We start from the raw sequence: 18,184 nt of genomic DNA, 5'->3' as shown, positions 1-18,184 counted from the left end.
AACTTCCCTTTTTTTGCGAGTTGCATTGCCTTGGAAGCCTTCTCTCTTCCCGCTCGGGGATTCGGACATCGGGCATAACATTTGGGGGCTCGTCCGGGATCCCTTGACCGGGAGAAGAGAACGCTTCCAGGACAAAGGGGGAAGGATAAATAATAACACCGGTGCTCAGGAAAGACCACAGTAAATTCAGGGCCCTGTTGGGGAGCAGGAGGGTGCGTATCTGGCACAGAAGGAAGGCTTTCTGTAACGGGGGACTAGCCGGCGTAAGGCCAAGGCCAGCGGACGCGCTGGGAGGCAGCCGACTCTGCAGGGAAGGCTTTCTAGAAAGGGGGGGGACCAGCCGGCGTAAGGCCAAGGCCAGCGGACGCGCTGGGAGGCAGCCGACTCCGCGCGGAAGAAAGTTCCTCTCCCGACCCCGAGTCTGGTGAACAGCGGACGCCATTCGGTAAGGTAAAATTCAGGGGGCCCGAAAATCCAGCGCTGTGTCGTCGGCCGACGTTTGTTTGTCCGTGTGTTTGTCTTCGGCTCTCCGTGTTTTTGTGTGTGCCGGCATTGTCTCTATTCTCGTTCTCTTCTGGGGCATCGTTCTTTTCTCTTCTGACTTATTCTCCTTCTCTTCTTCTCCGATCTCCCCTCCACTCCTTTTCTTTTCGGGAGTTTCAGTGAACAGGCGAACGGTTGTGGGGCAATTGATGAATCCTGGCCAGGGCTACACTCTGGCGGACTCTGAAGGCCCTACAATAAGTGAGCCTCAGTAACTAGAGCCCGACCGGGTGAAACTCTCCTTTAACATCCCTAACTGAGGACGTGGCCTAAAATTCTTCTTGTGGGCACGGGTCAGGCACTTAAAGGCCATTAGGGCGCCTGCCACTTGAAGACTCCCGTGAGAGGATAAGGGGGTCACGGAACGGGCTAGAAACCCCTAGGGTGCCCGCCCCCAGCAAGAAAACTTCCGTGCAACGACGTAGGCACATAAACAGTTCCAAAAGCATACCATAAGCCCAACCTCTTGGCCGCCACCACTCCCGGTAGGATTTTTGGTGGTCGTTCTCAGTGACTTTCTCTCTTTCCATTACCATTTATTTTCTCTTTCTCTCTCTCCTTACCATTTATTTTAACCATGGGTCAGAGAGAATCTACCCCACTTTCTCTCATGACTGACCATTTTTCGGATGTCAGGGCCAGGGCCCATAACTTGTCTTTACTAGTCAAGAAAAGTAAATTAATAACTTTTTGTTCTGCAGAGTGGCCCGCCTTTTGGGTAGGATGGCCTCCGGAAGGCACCTTTCAACCGTCCATCATACAGGCTGTGAAGGAGAAGATTATGGCTCCTGATCCCTGGGGCCATCCGAATCAGGTCCCCTATGTCATGGTCTGGCAGGATTTAGTGGAAAATCCACCTAAATGGTTAAAACCTTTTGTTTATACACTTCCTAGTTCCTCCAATTCACAGGTCCTGGTGATGGAGATCCCCCCGGAGGAAACCAAAAAGAAAGAAGACCCAAAACCAGTCCTTCAGGAATCATCTTATCCAAACCTGATAGATCTAGAAACGGAGATAAGGCCTCCGCCATATGTGCCCTCCTCGCAACCCCCTCCGAGGAGAGAAGCTCCCACGGGTGAACCGAGAGGTTTAAAAGGGCCAACGGGAACTGACCATGAGGGGGGACCGGCACTGGGGACCCGGGGGAGAACTAGGGGAGATAGAGGTGGACAAGACCCTGGGGACCCAGAGTTACCTTCATCCACTGTTCAGGCGCTCCCCGTCCGAGTGGGACCAGCTAACCCGGACGGAGAGCGAACCTATCAGTACTGGCCCTTTTCCACGAGTGACCTGTACAATTGGAGAACCCAGAACCCTCCTTTCTCAGAGAAACCCCAAGGCCTCATTGACCTCTTAGATTCCATTTTGTTCACTCATAACCCCACCTGGGACGATTGTCAACAGCTGTTGCAGGTGCTCTTCACCACGGAAGAACGGGAGCGAATCCTGGCAGAGGCACGGAAACGGGTCCCGGGGGCCGACGGGAGACCAACCGCCCAGCCTCATCTCGTGGACGAGGGGTTTCCTCTGTTGCGGCCTAACTGGGATTTTGAGCGGGTGGAGGGTAGGGAGCATCTCCGAGTGTACCGCCAGACTCTAATGGCTGGCCTGCGGGCTGCAGCAAGAAAGCCGACGAATCTGGCAAAGGTAAATCTAGTAAGGCAAGAGCCCACTGAGAGCCCAGCAGCCTTCCTAGAGAGGCTGATGGAAGCTTTCAGGCAATATACACCTATGGACCCCCAGGCTGAGGAGTCACGCGCTGCAGTTCTGTTAGCGTTTGTAAATCAGGCAGCCCCAGATATTAGGAAGAAATTACAAAAGGTAGAGGGATTGGGAGAACAGACAATACAGGATTTACTGAAAGTAGCTGAAAAGGTATTTAATAATAGGGAGACCCCAGAAGAAAGGGAAGAACGAATTCGACGGGAGGAAAGGGAATTAGCTGAGAAGATCAGGAAAGAAGATAGGGAACATAGGGCGAGGGAAAACCGGAAGAACCAGAGGGAGCTAGCCCAGATCCTTTTTGCTGGGATAAAGGCCGGAACAGAATTGAGGGAACCTCGAGACCCCCGGATGGGAGAAAAAGAAAAACCAAAAAGGCAGGCCCTAAAGAAGGATCAGTGCGCCTACTGCAAAGAACAGGGGCACTGGAAAAACGAGTGCCCTAAGAGGGACTCAAAGAGAGGAATGACCCAGAGAGAGAAAATTTCCCCTGGAACTCGAGTTCTATATGCGGGGGAAGACAGTGACTAGGGGAGTCAAGACTCGGTGCCCCTCCCCGAGTCCTGGGTAACCATATATGTGGAGGGGAAACCCGTTGGCTTCATGGTAGATACTGGCGCCCAACACTCTGTTTTAAATAAAAAACTGGGACCAATGTCTAAAAAAACCAGCTTAGTGCAAGGAGCCACGGGGACAAAAAGATATTGTTGGACCACAGAACGGAAAGTAAATCTGGGGACCCACCAGGTGTCCCATTCGTTTTTGGTGATACCAGAATGCCCAGCCCCTCTACTTGGACGGGACTTGTTGACTAAAGTTAATGCTCAGATCCATTTTGACCCTGGGGGAATGTCAGTCACGGATGGACTTGGACAACCGATACATGTCTTGTCCCTAGCCTTAAGAGATGAATACAGACTTTTTGTGCCTAAGCCCTCAGAGACCATAGCACTAGATGTACAACCGTGGGTCCATAAATACCCATTGGCCTGGGCAGAAACGGCAGGGATGGGACTAGCCAAACAGAGACATCCGGTCGTCATCGAGCTAAAGGCAGAGGCAGTTCCTGTGAGGGTGAAACAGTACCCCATGAGCCAGGAAGCTCGGCGGGGGATCACTCCCCACATTCGACGTCTCATGGATGCCGGAATTCTCAGGCGATGCCAATCCCCTTGGAACACCCCCTTACTGCCGGTGAAGAAGCCAGGGGGGACAGATTACAGACCTGTCCAAGACCTGCGAGAAGTCAACAAGCGGGTGAGTGACATACACCCCACTGTCCCTAACCCATATACCCTCCTGAGCAGTTTACTGCCTGAGTACACTTGGTATACTGTGTTGGACTTGAAGGATGCCTTTTTCAGCCTACCCCTGGCGGCCCAGAGCCAGGAGATATTTGCCTTTGAGTGGACTGAGGGGGAGGGCCAACCGGTAGTACAATTAACTTGGACCCGTCTCCCACAGGGGTTCAAGAATTCCCCTACCTTGTTTAATGAGGCTCTGAGTGAGGACCTCTGCGAATATCGGGCTTGCCACCCAGAGGTCATTCTGCTACAATATGTAGATGACCTCATGTTGGCTGGAACCACAGAGGAGGCATGCAGCCGTGCCACCGGGGACCTCTTACAGACCCTAGGCATCTTGGGGTATCGTGCTAGCGCAAAGAAGGCACAAATAGCCCGGCAAGAGGTCACCTATTTGGGGTATAAGATCCGGCAGGGACAAAGGTGGCTAACTCAGGCCATGAAAGAAACAATATTGCAGATACCAGAGCCCAAAACCCCTCGCCAGGTGAGAGAGTTTCTGGGGACTGTTGGATATTGCAGACTGTGGATTATGGGGTTTACTGAGAAGGCCCGGCCCTTGTATGAGGGAAGTAAAGAGACCCCAAACTGGACTTGGACTGAGCCAATGAAAAAGGCTTTCCAGACGCTTAGACAGGCCCTACTAGAAGCCCCAGCCCTTGCCCTGCCTAACCCAAATAAGCCATTCCAGCTGTTTGTAGATGAGAAGCAAGGAATAGGAAAGGGGGTCTTGACGCAACAATGGGGACCATGGAAGCGGCCGGTAGCATACCTTTCGAAGCGATTAGACCCGGTGGCCGCTGGGTGGCCCCCTTGCCTTCGCATCATTGCAGCTACAGCCCTCCTCGTCCGCGACGCCGACAAGTTGACGTATGGACAGCAACTCTCGGTGTACACCCCCCACGCCATCGAAGGGGTTTTAAAGCAGCCGCCGGGTAAGTGGATCTCCAATGCCCGCTTGACACACTACCAGGCCTTGCTGCTCGATGCCCCACGGGTGCGTTTTCAGACCCCTTGCTTCCTAAATCCGGCCACGCTCCTACCTAACCCAGAGAAGGACCGCCCTCTCCATGACTGCAATGAGATACTGGCTGAGGCCCTGGCGGCACGAAAAGACTTAACTGATGTTCCCTTAAGCAACAGTGAGCTAGTATGGTTCACCGATGGGAGCAGCTATGTAAAAGATGGGCAAAGGAAGGCGGGAGCCGCCATAGTTGATGATTCAGGGCAGACGATATGGGCTGAGACACTTCCCCCAAACACTTCTGCGCAAAAAGCAGAATTGATTGCCCTAATACAGGCTCTAGAGCAAGCCAAAGGGAAGAGAGTCACCATTTATACTGACAGCCGATATGCTTTCAGCACTGCCCATATTCAAGGTCCCATATACCAAGAAAGGGGATTTCGGACAGCTGAGGGAAAAGAGGTCAAAAATCTGCCCGAGATTCGCAGGCTCCTGGAGGCTGTCCAACTGCCCCGGGCAGTAGCAATAGTACATGTCCCCGGTCACCAGAAAGGAGAAGACCTTAAGGCGCGGGGCAATCGTGCCGCTGATGCGGCCGCTCGAGAAGCGGCTAGCCGGGACTACGCCGCCCCCATATTAGCTGTGGGACTTCCACCTCCTGGTATGGGGACTCTGCCGCCAGTCCCCGACTATTCCCTCCCTGATCTCGCTTGGATCAACAAGGATGCCACCCTCCAGAAGGATGACCAAGATGGATGGTACCGGGACCAAAACAACAACCTGATATTGCCTGCCACCCTGGGTCGTCACCTGTGTGAACACCTGCACACAACTACCCACTTGGGAGAAAAAAAGACCCTAACACTTCTCCAGACGGCCTGCCTGAGGTTCCCTCGACAAAATGCAGCTGTACGAGAGATAATTCAAGCCTGCGAAGCGTGCCAGCTGATGAGGGCAGAGAAGAAGCAGCACTCGGGAATGAGGTACCGGGGGGAGGAGCCAGGGCAACACTGGGAGATAGATTTCACTGAGGTAAGGCCAGGCAAGTACGGGTATCGCTATCTGTTGGTTCTGGTAGATACCTTCTCGGGGTGGGTAGAAGCTTTCCCCACTAAGGGAGAGACAGCAATAGTGGTTGCTAAGAAGATCTTAGAGGAGATAGTGCCTAGGTATGGGCTGCCGGTGACTATGGGCTCTGATAACGTACCTGCCTTTGTGAGCCAGATTGTACAAGGGCTGGCCCAAGCTCTGGGGACGAAATGGAAGTTACATTGCGAATATAATCCCCAGAGCTCAGGACAGGTTGAGAGAATGAATCGGACCCTAAAAGAAACTTTGACAAAGTTGGCAATAGAGACTGGCGGGGACTGGGTGACCCTCCTTCCCTTTGCACTCTTTCGGGCGCGTAACACCCCTTATAAGCTGAATCTTACTCCTTTTGAGATTTTATATGGGAGACCCCCTCCTGTGTATCCTATTTTCGAAGGAAAATGCCTGCCACCCCCTACTTTGGGACAATTCCAGCAAACTCTGATGGCATTAAGTAAGGTGCATAACCATGTTTGGAAATTGATTCGAGAGATACACGAGGGCCAAAACAGGAGGGCTCTTCCCTCACATAATATTGGCCCAGGTGATTGGGTTTGGGTAAAACGACACCAATCTAGAGTATTAGAACCTAGATGGAAAGGCCCTTATGTTGTTCTCCTTACCACTCCTACTGCTGTCAAGGTCGACGGAATTGGACCCTGGGTTCACTGCAATCACGTGCGGCAAGCCACGCCGGAAGAACAGGAAAAAGCACGAGCAGAATGGAAGGCGAGTCCTCACCCGTCAAATCCTTTGAAACTGAAACTCGCCCGCCGGGAGGCCTCCTAATTCTCCTGCTGATGGCAGCTCTCATCGACCCAGGAGCGACCAGTCATAACCCCCATCAACCTGCTAAGATCACCTGGAAACTCAGCGACGGGCAAACTCATGAGCTGCTCAATGAGACATCAGGAATCCACCCTCCGAACACCTGGTGGCCGGACCTGAACTTCGACCTCTCAAGCCTCTTCGCAAAGCAGGACGGTCTCTATGATAAGTATTATAGGGATGGGATAAAAAACCATAGGTTGGGGTTCTGGGCTTGCCCGGGCTATGTAAGAAATAACTGGAAAACCTGTGGTGGCATAGAAAGCTATTATTGCAGGAGCTGGAGTTGTGTGACCTCTTGTGATGGACCCCAGAGGTGGGATGTCGGAAACAGAGATCTAGTTAGCTTCACCTTCAAGGACCGTAGACACCATGGCCCTCAGGTACGAGTACAATTTAACCAGGAACGGGCGAAAAAAGAAAACCGCTGGACCTCAGGACTGACTTGGGGTTTTCAGCTTCATGTAAATTGGCCCGGCCCCTACCCAGGCGAGCTTTTGATCATTAAACAGGTTATTGAGCCAGTGCAGGTACATAGTTTAGGTCCCAATCTGATCAAAACGTTACAGGGGCACAAGGCGACCCCCAAGCCAACTACCTTCAGACCAAGCTCGCCGGGAACATTTAACATCTCCTCTACTCCGAGCCTTAGAGGCAAATTGACAGAGACCCCTGGCCCTCTGGCTGTTACCATTAGCTCAACAATTCAGGACCCCCTATGGGCCTTAGTGAATGCAGCCTTTACGGTCTTAAACCATACCAACCCTAACGCGACCCAGTCCTGTTGGCTTTGTTATAATCTTCACCCACCCTTTTATGAGGCTATAGGCCTCAATGTCTCTTACCACTTGTCTTCAGGCCAGAACCCGCCCCAATGCCGATGGGAAGAACGCAAGGTTGGCCTCACAATGAATGAAGTTTGGGGACAGGGACTCTGTTTGGGCACAGTGCCACGTGATAAAACTCCCCTCTGTGCCCGGACTATCAGTAACCTACGCTTACATGGCAAAAATTGGATTGTGCCAGAGGCTGGGGGTTGGTGGATTTGTTCACATACTGGGCTAACCCCATGTTTAAATGTGAAGGTTTTTAACCAGAATCAAGAATTCTGTGTCCTGGTTGCTGTAATGCCAAAAATCTCATACCACTCTGAAGAGGTTATGTACTCACATTGGGACCGGGAATTGCTAAGACAAAAGAGAGAGCCAATCAGTGCGATTACCATGGCAGCCTTGTTCAGTCTTGGGCTGGCAGGAGCAGGGACAGGAATAGCTTCACTGTCTCTGCAAGGCCAAGGGTTTTCCTCCCTACGAGCCGCCATAGATGAAGATATAGCTCGCATAGAAAAATCAATCAGCCACTTAGAGAAGTCTCTGACTTCATTGTCTGAAGTGGTCTTGCAGAATAGGAGAGGATTAGACTTAATTTTTCTCCAACAGGGTGGGGTCTGCGCGGCTCTGGGAGAAGAATGTTGTTTCTATGCAGACCATACAGGAGTGGTAAGAGAATCTATGGCAAAAGTGAGAGAAGGGCTGGCGCAACGTAAGAGGGAACGAGAGGCCCAACAGGGATGGTTTGAGTCTTGGTTTCAACGCTCCCCCTGGCTGACCACCTTAGTTTCCACCCTCCTGGGGCCACTTATAGTGCTATTATTAACACTTACATTTGGCCCTTGTATTTTAAACCGGCTAATGTCATTTATTAAAGAACGTCTCAATACAATTCAGATTATGGTATTAAGGCAGCAATATCAGATGGTAGCCCAGGATGAAGAGAAAGATTCCTCTATAGGAACAAGAAGACAGGGGGGAATGTGAGGCTGCCAGGGTTAATTCCATGACAGGCAGCCTGGACCTAAGTTTTAGCTTTCCCCGAAATGGTAAGATTCCCCACCCCCATCAGGTAACCTGAAGCCAGCCAATCAATATGCGCCCAGTAAGAGACAAAGGGGAAAGCTGAAAAGCCCGCGAAAGCCCAGGTCTGAGAAAGCCCGCGAAAGCCCAGGTTTGAAAAAGCCCGCGAAAGTCTGTACCAATAGAATTGCTTTGTAAACATGTAACCAATCCGCTTAAGCCAGCTACTAATTGATTATGCATGTCTTATAAATTTCTGTAACAGCTTGGGCTCAGGGCTTTTCTGACCCTGCACCACTGTGATGGCGGAGGCAGAAGGCCCTGGCTCGAGTCAGTAATAAACTTCCCTTTTTTTGCGAGTTGCATTGCCTTGGAAGCCTTCTCTCTTCCCGCTCGGGGATTCGGACATCGGGCATAACAAAGTAATGACAAAGGAGCAGGTTATCTGTTCCTGTTAGGGGCATTAAGAGTATTTTGGTAATAATCAGTGTGGAGCAATGTTGCCTATTAGGGGGTAGGGTCCTGGTTGTAGGAGTTAGTAAGTGGCTTAAGAACAAATTGATAAGAGGCAACAGACTAGATGTTCCATAAAAGTGGAATGGAGATTTGATCCAGAGGTATGTTTATAACTTTAGGAGAAGTGTGGTAAGGGTTTGGGCCCAAATGGCCTGCAGAGCTTAACTCCTAAAGTGGCAAACTTTACCCGAGGAAGCCCAATTTCCTTTGAAGGGATGCCACCGACAGATGGATTTCTAGCAGGCATTGCATGCCTGTCACCCTCCCTATTGGGTTCACTGAGAGATGCTGTTGTTGAGCGTGTTGTAGGAACACGGAAGATGAAGGCCTGAATCTCTAGAGGGACTGGATATTATACAGTATTTCTCTCCCAAGGGCCAGCTATTTTCTGGTTGTCCCTCCAGAAGATTGTAGAGGCAACATTGTGGGTCTAGAAGGGGCTCAGGAAAAGAGTATGAAACGGGAAGGAAGGGGGCAGGGTACAACTTTTGAAAGAATGACATAGCCCAAGGACATAACATAAACCGATTAAAATCAGGTGACAAGTCAAATTCAACTAAACCTTGATCCTCAATATGCAAGCTAAATGACACAACCAGAAAGTGCCTGGACAGTTCCAAGGCACTGTCAAAAGACCAAGGAGTGGTTGGTTCCCCAATTGTTGGAATGATTCTCCCACTTATTAGCATGTGAAATCACCCTGCCCTTGAAAACTAACCACATCACATTCCATAGCCACTGCACTAGCCCTCTGCAATGGGCCACACCCTGTGGACTGTGCTTCTCTCTGAATCCAAACAAACCCACCTCTTACCTACCGCTCTGTCTCTCACTGAATTTTTTGCAATGAGACATCAAGAGCCTGACCTTCATTGGGTCCTGAAACCAGGCACTGTGGGTTTTAGTTGGGCTCAAGTCCCAGGAGAGAGGAGCTGAAGGACAGGAAGAAAAAGCAGTGGGGAAAACGTGCCAAGGAATCCCCTTCATAATCTGTGCTCACAGTTTTCATTTGCCTGAACCTTGGCACAAAGAAGATTAAGGACAGAAGAACCCCCACCCACTTGGGCAATAGCTACGAGGAGACAGTAAAGCCTTGCGGCACCCTGGGGCACCCACTGCCACTTGCTTGTTCGCAGGAGGTTCAAGAAAACAAGAAACTAGAGATTGTAAAGGAATTAAGATTTTGTTAGCCATATGTCCTTCCAGTCATAGGAGTGAGGACCTCCTATCTTAACAGGAGGTCTTATGGAATCTGAGACTGAGCCGCCTGAGCTTTCTGCTGTTTGTTTTTGCTGTCCCAGTTTCTAGCATGCTGGGCTTCTTGTCACTTCCCCTGAGCTGGGTTTTCTTCGTACACAGCTTCCACTGTAGGAGCTTTTGCCAAGTTGGGCTTCTGCTGTGCTTGGCCTCCATCTTATGGGGGCTGAGCCAAGGTTGTTTCAGTCAGGTTAAATCTGGGTCATGGCACCCTATATGTTGAAGAAGTTTGTAATGTCCTTGGTTCTGTCTCGCTGCAGCAAAAATTTCAAGTGATGGGTGGATCAGTGTTACAGCTCTGTGTCACAGCTCAGTTTTACTTGGCAAGAAAAGGAAAAATACATCCTCAAGTCATGAGGGCAGGCTGAACCAAAAGATGCAAAAAGAGAAGCCTCTGGGTCAATTTTGGCTCCTCTTTTTATATGTTTTTTTCTCCTTCTCGTGAGCCTGCCCTATGTAAATTGGTCTAGCTAGGAGGGCTGTTTGTTTTACCTGAGGGTCTCATTCAGGTCCTGGCACCTTCCTTTGTTCTATTTTCATGGGCTTTTCCCTTATTTGTCTTTTAACCCCCACCATTCTGAACTCCTTTTTCCTATTGTAGCTACATAACATCTCCACTGAGATTAGCATTATCTTACTTAATTAATAGTAAACTTCATCATCATCTGTTCAGTTCTGTTCAGTTGCTCAGTTGTGTCTGACTGTTTGCAACCTATGGACTGCAGCATGCCAGGCCTCCCTGTCCATCACCAGCTCCCGGAGTTTATTCAAACTCATGTCTATTGAGTCGATGATGCCATCCATCACATCCTCTGTTGTCCTCTTCTCCCACCTTCAATCTTTCCCAGCATCAGGGTCTTTTCAAATGAGTCAGCTCTTTGCATCAGATGGCCTAAGTATTGGAGTTTCAGCTTCAACATCAGTCCTTCCAATGAACACCCAGGACTGATTTTCTTTAGGATGAACTGGTTGGATCTCCTTGCATCATCATCTGTATGCCACAAAAATTTTTCAAACTAGGTGCTGAGAATTCTATAAACCAAGCAGACATGATCCCTGCCTTCAGAACAATCTAAACCTGGATTAAAAAGGGGGAAAAAAAAAATCAAACCTCAGAGAAATGAAGCAGTTTGTCCTTTAGATTCAAACTAAGGTCAGAAGAATTACAAAACTTTTCCTTTTAACTACTTGAAAATCATGTCCTTCCCCAAGAAAAGGCAAACCTTTCTATGTAAATTTTCATCATGTCAGGAAAGAGGTTGCCAGTATTAACTGATGAGTACTGGTAGTTGGTTTCGTATATGGCTAAACTTTAATTATATGGTGACTCTGACTCTCAAATTGCGGTCTGTATGATAATCACCAGAGATTCTTTGGACCCACAAGAAAGAAGTCTGGATTGAAATTCAAAGATGCATATTTTTAACACTCTTATTGGTAATTTTGATTTCAGCTATGTCTTTAAGAAACATAAAGCTCCTGGAATTCTAGAGACACTCTTAAAGAAGCTTGTGATTTTTGTTTCTATATATCTATCTGTTTATCTATCTATATTTCTTTGTTCCATTACTATACCATGGAATGTGCTATCAATTTTTCTTTACCAGTACTAAAAGTTTTTCAAATTCATATTCAAGCCTCAAAGAAATTTTAGCCATGTCAACATCACCTAATCATTTCTACTCTGACTGCATAGCACTTATACAATTTCAATTTTGTTCTATTTTTACTATTTTTCCTCCTTTCAAATGACCAAACACATTTTGATGCACATAACTGATATTAAACACCTTACTTTAAATAAAAGTATGTTCAAACTAATTTTGAAGAACCACAGATAAATAAATTCAGTACGTTAAATATTTCTTGATAATCAACTACCTAGGAATATTTTCTTTTGTATCAACTTAGTGATACTAGTTTATAGAAAACTTTCTAACAAATATTGTAGAAATTATAAAGATTATAATTAGTATTGTGCCTGATTCCAAAATTTTCTTTAATAATTTAATATTCATATATAATATTCTTTTGCCTGAGGAGGCTATTAAGCCCAAGTAATAAAACTGCATGTGCTAAGAGTGTTTCCAAATGCAGGTATATAACCAAAGACCATAGTAACAGAAGGTTTCATTAGTTATTATTGATGTTATAGGTGAAAAAAAGTGAGTGCTTAAAAAAATCTTGGCGAGAGTGATTTTTTTTTTTTTTTAAACAACCTGGAAATTTTAATAGTATAGAATATATTGAATATTGTAACCAGACTGAATTTTTAAATGTGGGTTTCATTGACATTAGTGAGCGGCAGTGGTGGAAAAGCTTTTCTAATCCAAAAATTTATACTTTTCTTTATATATCTACCATTCCATCAGTCAGCCCTCCTGAACCTTGGTTTAAAAAATTGATTTTGCTTTTGCACTCTTAAATACAAATAATGACCTCCTTTTGCTTTCCACCCACAGCTGCAGGATCCCACCTGGATTAATCTAGTGATTTATTGAAAATGAGCACATTGATCTTCTTTTGCCCTTCCCTCCTTGGCTCTATAGAGGTACTTACTGGACCCAACTCCAGCAGCAGTATCTGATATTTAAAACCCTATAGAGACTGAGTCTCCCTGGTTGAAAATAAATTGCTGCTCATTTTGGTCAAGCTCAATTGGTTTTCTAGAACAGGACTAAACTTGGTGGTGATGTCATGACTGCTCAGTTCCTGGTGGAAGAAATTGATTGATTGATCTTGCTCAAAAAGTCAGAGAAGCAATGCACAGTGTAAGACATGAGCCACAGTGGGATTCTTGTGTGGACTTTGTGGTGAGATTTAAAATCCCTAGCAAAAATAAAAACATGACAGTTGTGATGATAGGTGCCTCTGCAGGATGGGTTCTTCAATTGTAGCAGGTTGTGCCATAGAAACACTCTAAATAGCATATATCAGGTAAAATAATTGCTGCTAGGTCACTTACAGAAAATTTTGAAAAGATACTTCTTCAAAAGGCATATCACCTTTCTTAAATGCCATGCACACCTAATTTTTAAAGGAAACTGTCTAACTTTATAATTTCTTGCACATCACCCAATTATTAAACATGTATAAATGACAATATTTTTAAATAAAATGGCTCACAACCGACAAACACTTTCCCAAATTATTTTGACATTGAAAATTTTAGATGTAGAACTGAAAAAAAGCATTTTGGATTACTCCCTCCCATATGGAGAGCAAAGAATATCAGAGCTAAACCCTAAGGCTGATCTAATGTTTCACTCTGTTACTATTGATTTGTTCATCAGCTCTCAAGTGAAAGACATGGATTAGAGCTTGGGGCTACAATGGTGAATAAAATATTCCCCACCATCAAGAGTTATTCAGCTGTATACTAAGGTATACTTAATGCAGTTTGATAAATATTATAATATGTAGAGAGACAAATTGCTATGGGCACAAATGAAGAAAGTTCCAGTATTATCACCACTGGGTAGAAACCTGTATGAGAAACACCTCATAAAGGCTGGAGTAGGTAGTGGGGTCAGAGAAAGCTTTTTTTTTAGGAAAAGAAAAATGGCTGTTTCATAATCATCATTCAGTTTACTATAAAACATTGTACCTTTACCAGATCAAATAATGTTAAATTAGGCTTTTTATAATCTTCTAAAAATTGTATTTCAGTTAGACATCAACAGAACATTTTCTTTGCAGTTTCCTTCTTTAATAAAGCTAAAATTATTATTCTGTGTTAAAACATAAGACCTGACTTGAACAGATAATAGTAATTTTTAAATTTTATTTAAAATATCACTTTTTAATGTATTTAACATTTACTTCTCACAAGATACTGAGATAATATCATCAGACTTTATTCATGCTTTGTATACATTTATAACATGATCATGGCTTTTCATCATAGAAAATATTCCAAATGACAAAGGTGAACATTAAGATCCTTCATTATATGGCTTTGATTATACTCTTCAGACTTCTAAATTTTCTAACATGAACTTTAGAATCAAGAATCATCAAGCTACTATATTTCTTGAGTGCATCACAAAGTCTCATGTTATCACAATCTTAATATATGTTCTTTGACTGATGTGGCCTTTTGCCTACATGAAAGAAGCCAATAAACACTATCTCATTCAGCATTTGTCCTACAGAATGTTCTTCAGCATTAACTTTTTTCCTCCTCTGTGTTTAATTTTCCTTTGGAATGATGGAACGGTTTTCCCCTTTTGTTCACGTACAGTTGATCATCATTATTTATGATTCTGTATTTGTAAATTTCAGTTCAGTTCAGTCTCTCAGTCCTGTTTGACTCATTGGACGGCAACACCCCACAAACTGCAGCATGTCAGGCTTCCCTGTCCATCACCAACTCCTGGAACTTGCTCAAACCATGTCCATCAAGTTGGTGAAGCCATCCAACCATCTCATCCTCTGTCGTCCCCTTCTCCTCCTGCCTTCAATTTTTCCCAGCATTAGGGGTTTTTTTCTCATGAATCAGTTTACCTACTCATTGAAATTTCTTTGCAATCCCAAATTCATGACACTCTTATAGTCATTTGCTGACATGCTCAGAGTGGCTGACATGTACAGAATGGCAAAAACAATGCAAGTGTTCCCACCTGAGGTAAACACAGCATTCTGCCTTTTTATTTCAGCTCTCCTACTGTAAATGTGTCCTTTTTGTAACATATTTGGTGCACTTTTTTACATATTTGTGCTTTCTGTAGGTGATTTTGCTCTTTAAAATAAAGTGCTGTTAACTATTCCTAAGTGCAAGAAGCCTCTGATTTTCCTTAAGGAGAAAATTCATGAATTAGAAAGCTTCTTTCAAGCATGACTCTTGGAGCTGTTGGCCATGGACATGAAAGTGAAAGGCAGTCTGTGGTGTCCAACTCTTTTTGACCCCAAGAAATTCTTTAGGCCAGAATATTGGAGTTGGTAGCCATTCCATTCTCCAGGGGATCTCCCCAACCCAGGGATCAAACCCAGGTCTCCTGCATTGCAGGCAGATTCTTTACCAGTTGAGACACAAGGGAAGCCCAAGAGTACTGGAGTGGGTAGCCTATCCCTTCTCCAGTGGATCTTCCTGACCCAGGAATCCACTGGGGGTCTCCTGCATTGCACGCAGATTCTTTACCAGCTGAGCTATCATGGAAGCCAAATGTGAAGAGGGCTCCAGACGCCACAGGCTGAGGAGGATGGGATTCTCCTCATTGAATGGCTGTGAGTTCAATATTAATCAAGCAACACATATTTAATGTGGTTTCTTTAGTTAAAATAAATTAATAAATAAAATACAACAAATCCAGTTTATGTGTTGTTCATTTGGGCAAAATGTGACCAGAGGCTCATAGGATCCTAACCCTTTTTGTGATTGGGGTTCATGGTAACTTTGTAGAATATAACCCTTGGAGATAAAGGTAACTGACCATTGTTTTGACTAGGAACCTAACCCTATTTGTGTTAATTGGGGTTCATTGTAACTTTGTAACACAGCCTTTGGAATTAAAGATAACTGACCATTGTCTTGACTAGTCTGTCAACTCTTGAAGTTTGTACCCTATTTTCTTCACCTTGGTATTTCTGGGATGGACTATCAGTGTTAATACTAGAAGCTAAGAATTATTTTTAATCAAATGCTTGTTTAATAGTGAAAGTGAAAGTCACTCAGTTGTGTCTGACTCTTTGTGACCCCATGGAATATATAGTCCATGGAATTCTCCAGGTGAGAATACTATAGTGGGTAGTCTTTCCTTTTCCAGGTGATCTTCCCAAACCCAGAAATTGAACCCAGGTCTCCCACATTGCAGGCAGATTCTTTACCAGCTAAGCCACAAGGGAAGCCCAAGCATATTGGAGTGGGTAGCCTCTCCCTTCTGCAGCAGATCTTCCCAATCCAGGAATTGAACTGGGGTCTTCTGCAATGCAGGCAGTTTCTTTACCAACTGAGTTATCTGGAAGGGTGGATATATGTGCTCATTACTCAAAAAATAACTATAGAAACATTTTTAGCAGACTAAAGGGAAATAATTACAAATTTTTGAACTAATTGTTTTCATGAAAAAAATAAATAAATCCCACTTCAAGAAAATCAAATCAGTTTGGAGGAGGAAAAAATAAAAATAAAAACATGTATTCTAATTAGAAGAGATTTCTAAGAGGCCAGATAGAAATGATGTACACTTAGCATGAAAAAAAAGTAGAGACACTGGATGAAATGTGATTCTAGTAATAGGAAATTTTTAAATATCCATAACGTCTATATTTTGTATACATCCATCCCATCTCATTGGATACCAGGAGGCAGAACCAGGAGAGAAACCTAAGCTTCCTGCCCAGTAGTCCAGTTTGCATTTAAAATCTTTTGGACTGTCATGAACCATAAAATTAAAAAATACCATAGTTCCAGCTCTGCATAGTATCTTTTTCTCTCTAAATATAGACTAGGGTCCCTTGGTGATAAGTAGAATAAAGGTAAAATTACGTCTGCAGGGAGGCCTAGTTTCTTCTTTATATCCACATCCTTCTGGTTTTCATCATGCTTACACAGTAGTGGCAGAAGTCAGGAAAGGAGTTCCAAGTGGACTCCGATTTCCAGATACCAACCCTTAGACAGAGCAGATAGTAACCAGCCCTCCTTTGTTCTCTCAGGGAGGGCAAGAGAGGAGAACTCACTTCCAAGAAAACTGTGAATATTGTTGCATTTCAATGGGGACAGAATCTTCTTTGTAAGGGCTTAGTCTGCCCAGTCTAGACTAGAAAGCTTCCTTTTGATCACTCCTAAATAGAAATACTGATGACCCAGAATACAGTGGCACTTAAGGTAATTTTTCTGCTGTATTTCCCCAGGATTAGATTGTTTTAGGAATATAGTTCAGTTGAATTTTGAATGACAGAAGTTGTTTGAAGATATAATTTGGCAACTGGCATTTGTCATTTGTCACAAAAATCAATCAACTAATCTGTCATTCAAACAAATGGAATGCTATTCTGGGTCTTGCCCTATGTACCCAGGAAAGTATGTGGAGTAGTAGCAAGAATATTAACTCCCATATATGTTTCATTCTCTGTTGAGCTCAAACTGGATTTATTTAACAGAGATAGACCTGTCTGGAAGCTGCATAAAAGAGACAAGACTTGGTGCCTTGTAAAGGTGATATTTGTATAATTAGTCTATTGATATTTATTTGTTCATCTATTCCTCAAAATATATTGTCACTCTGTTAAGAGCTGAAGACAAATTTTAACAAGGTATTATCCCTTGTTTTCAGGAGGTCCTTGTCTAATATGTGAGCAAATCATTTCAGTATGTGTAATATATTTTGAAGATGTAAAATTACATTATAATGGCTGTGTCATTCGTAAAGCATGCAGTTGTTTAATAATACATAGAAGAGATTTTTTTTTTTTTCAAAACAGGAGAGTAGATATTTCTGTATCATTTAAAGGTATCAACTGAAGAAAGTGCAATGGAACTGAAAGCTAGTTGTGGGGAGATGGGATGAATGGAATTGTCATCTCCTCAGACCTTGACCTGAGGCATTTTTGACTGAGAAAATGTTACTGTCTCTCCCTGTCCTGTCAGATTTGTTTATAAGGCAATCTCCCTATCATAGACTGTAGGTTTCTTGAGGGCCAACTGCTTATGCAGATACATTTTTGTGTTAATTTTCTAGGGCTGCCATAACAGACTACCAGAAACTGTCCCATGCCCCTTTTTAGCTTCTGGTAGTATACTAGTAGTCTTGTTCTTCTTGGGGTGGTAGGCGATTCACACCAGTGTCTCCTTCATCTTCACATGGTGTTCTCCCCATTCACCTGTCTGATTCTATGCCCAAATTACCCCGGTTTACAAAGATACAGTCATGTTGGATTAGGCTACCCTAATGACCTCATATTAATCTTATAATCGGCAAAGACCCTATTTTCAAATAAGCTTACATTCACAGATACTGAGAATTAGAATTTCAACATTCTCTGGAGAGTTGGGAATGCAATTCAAGCTATACCCATATTCTAAATGTTCAGTGAGTGAACATTAGAAATAGATACACAATGGGAGTGTTTTCTAGAAATAATTAAAAATCATAATTCAAAAACTCAG

The 18,184-nt window shown here is 44.7% G+C and overlaps 1 protein-coding gene across 1 annotated transcript; it reads left to right on the top strand.

The window, feature by feature from the left end:
* The first annotated feature begins 1,271 nt into the window (after positions 1–1,271).
* LOC136149807 (uncharacterized) lies at positions 1,272–6,487 on the top strand. The gene is given in 2 exon segments (XM_065910391.1): positions 1,272–5,517; positions 6,266–6,487. Coding segments are annotated over 2 exon segments (4,308 nt in total). The 5' UTR covers positions 1,272–1,324; the 3' UTR covers positions 6,381–6,487.
* Positions 6,488–18,184: the final 11,697 nt, after the last annotated feature.

Source organism: Muntiacus reevesi, chromosome 1 (genome assembly GCF_963930625.1).
Source record: "Muntiacus reevesi chromosome 1, mMunRee1.1, whole genome shotgun sequence".
In the NCBI taxonomy this organism is placed as follows: Eukaryota; Metazoa; Chordata; class Mammalia; order Artiodactyla; family Cervidae; genus Muntiacus; species Muntiacus reevesi.
The sequence above is the reverse complement of the archived record's forward strand: the minus strand, read 5'-3'. Positions and strand labels throughout refer to the sequence as shown.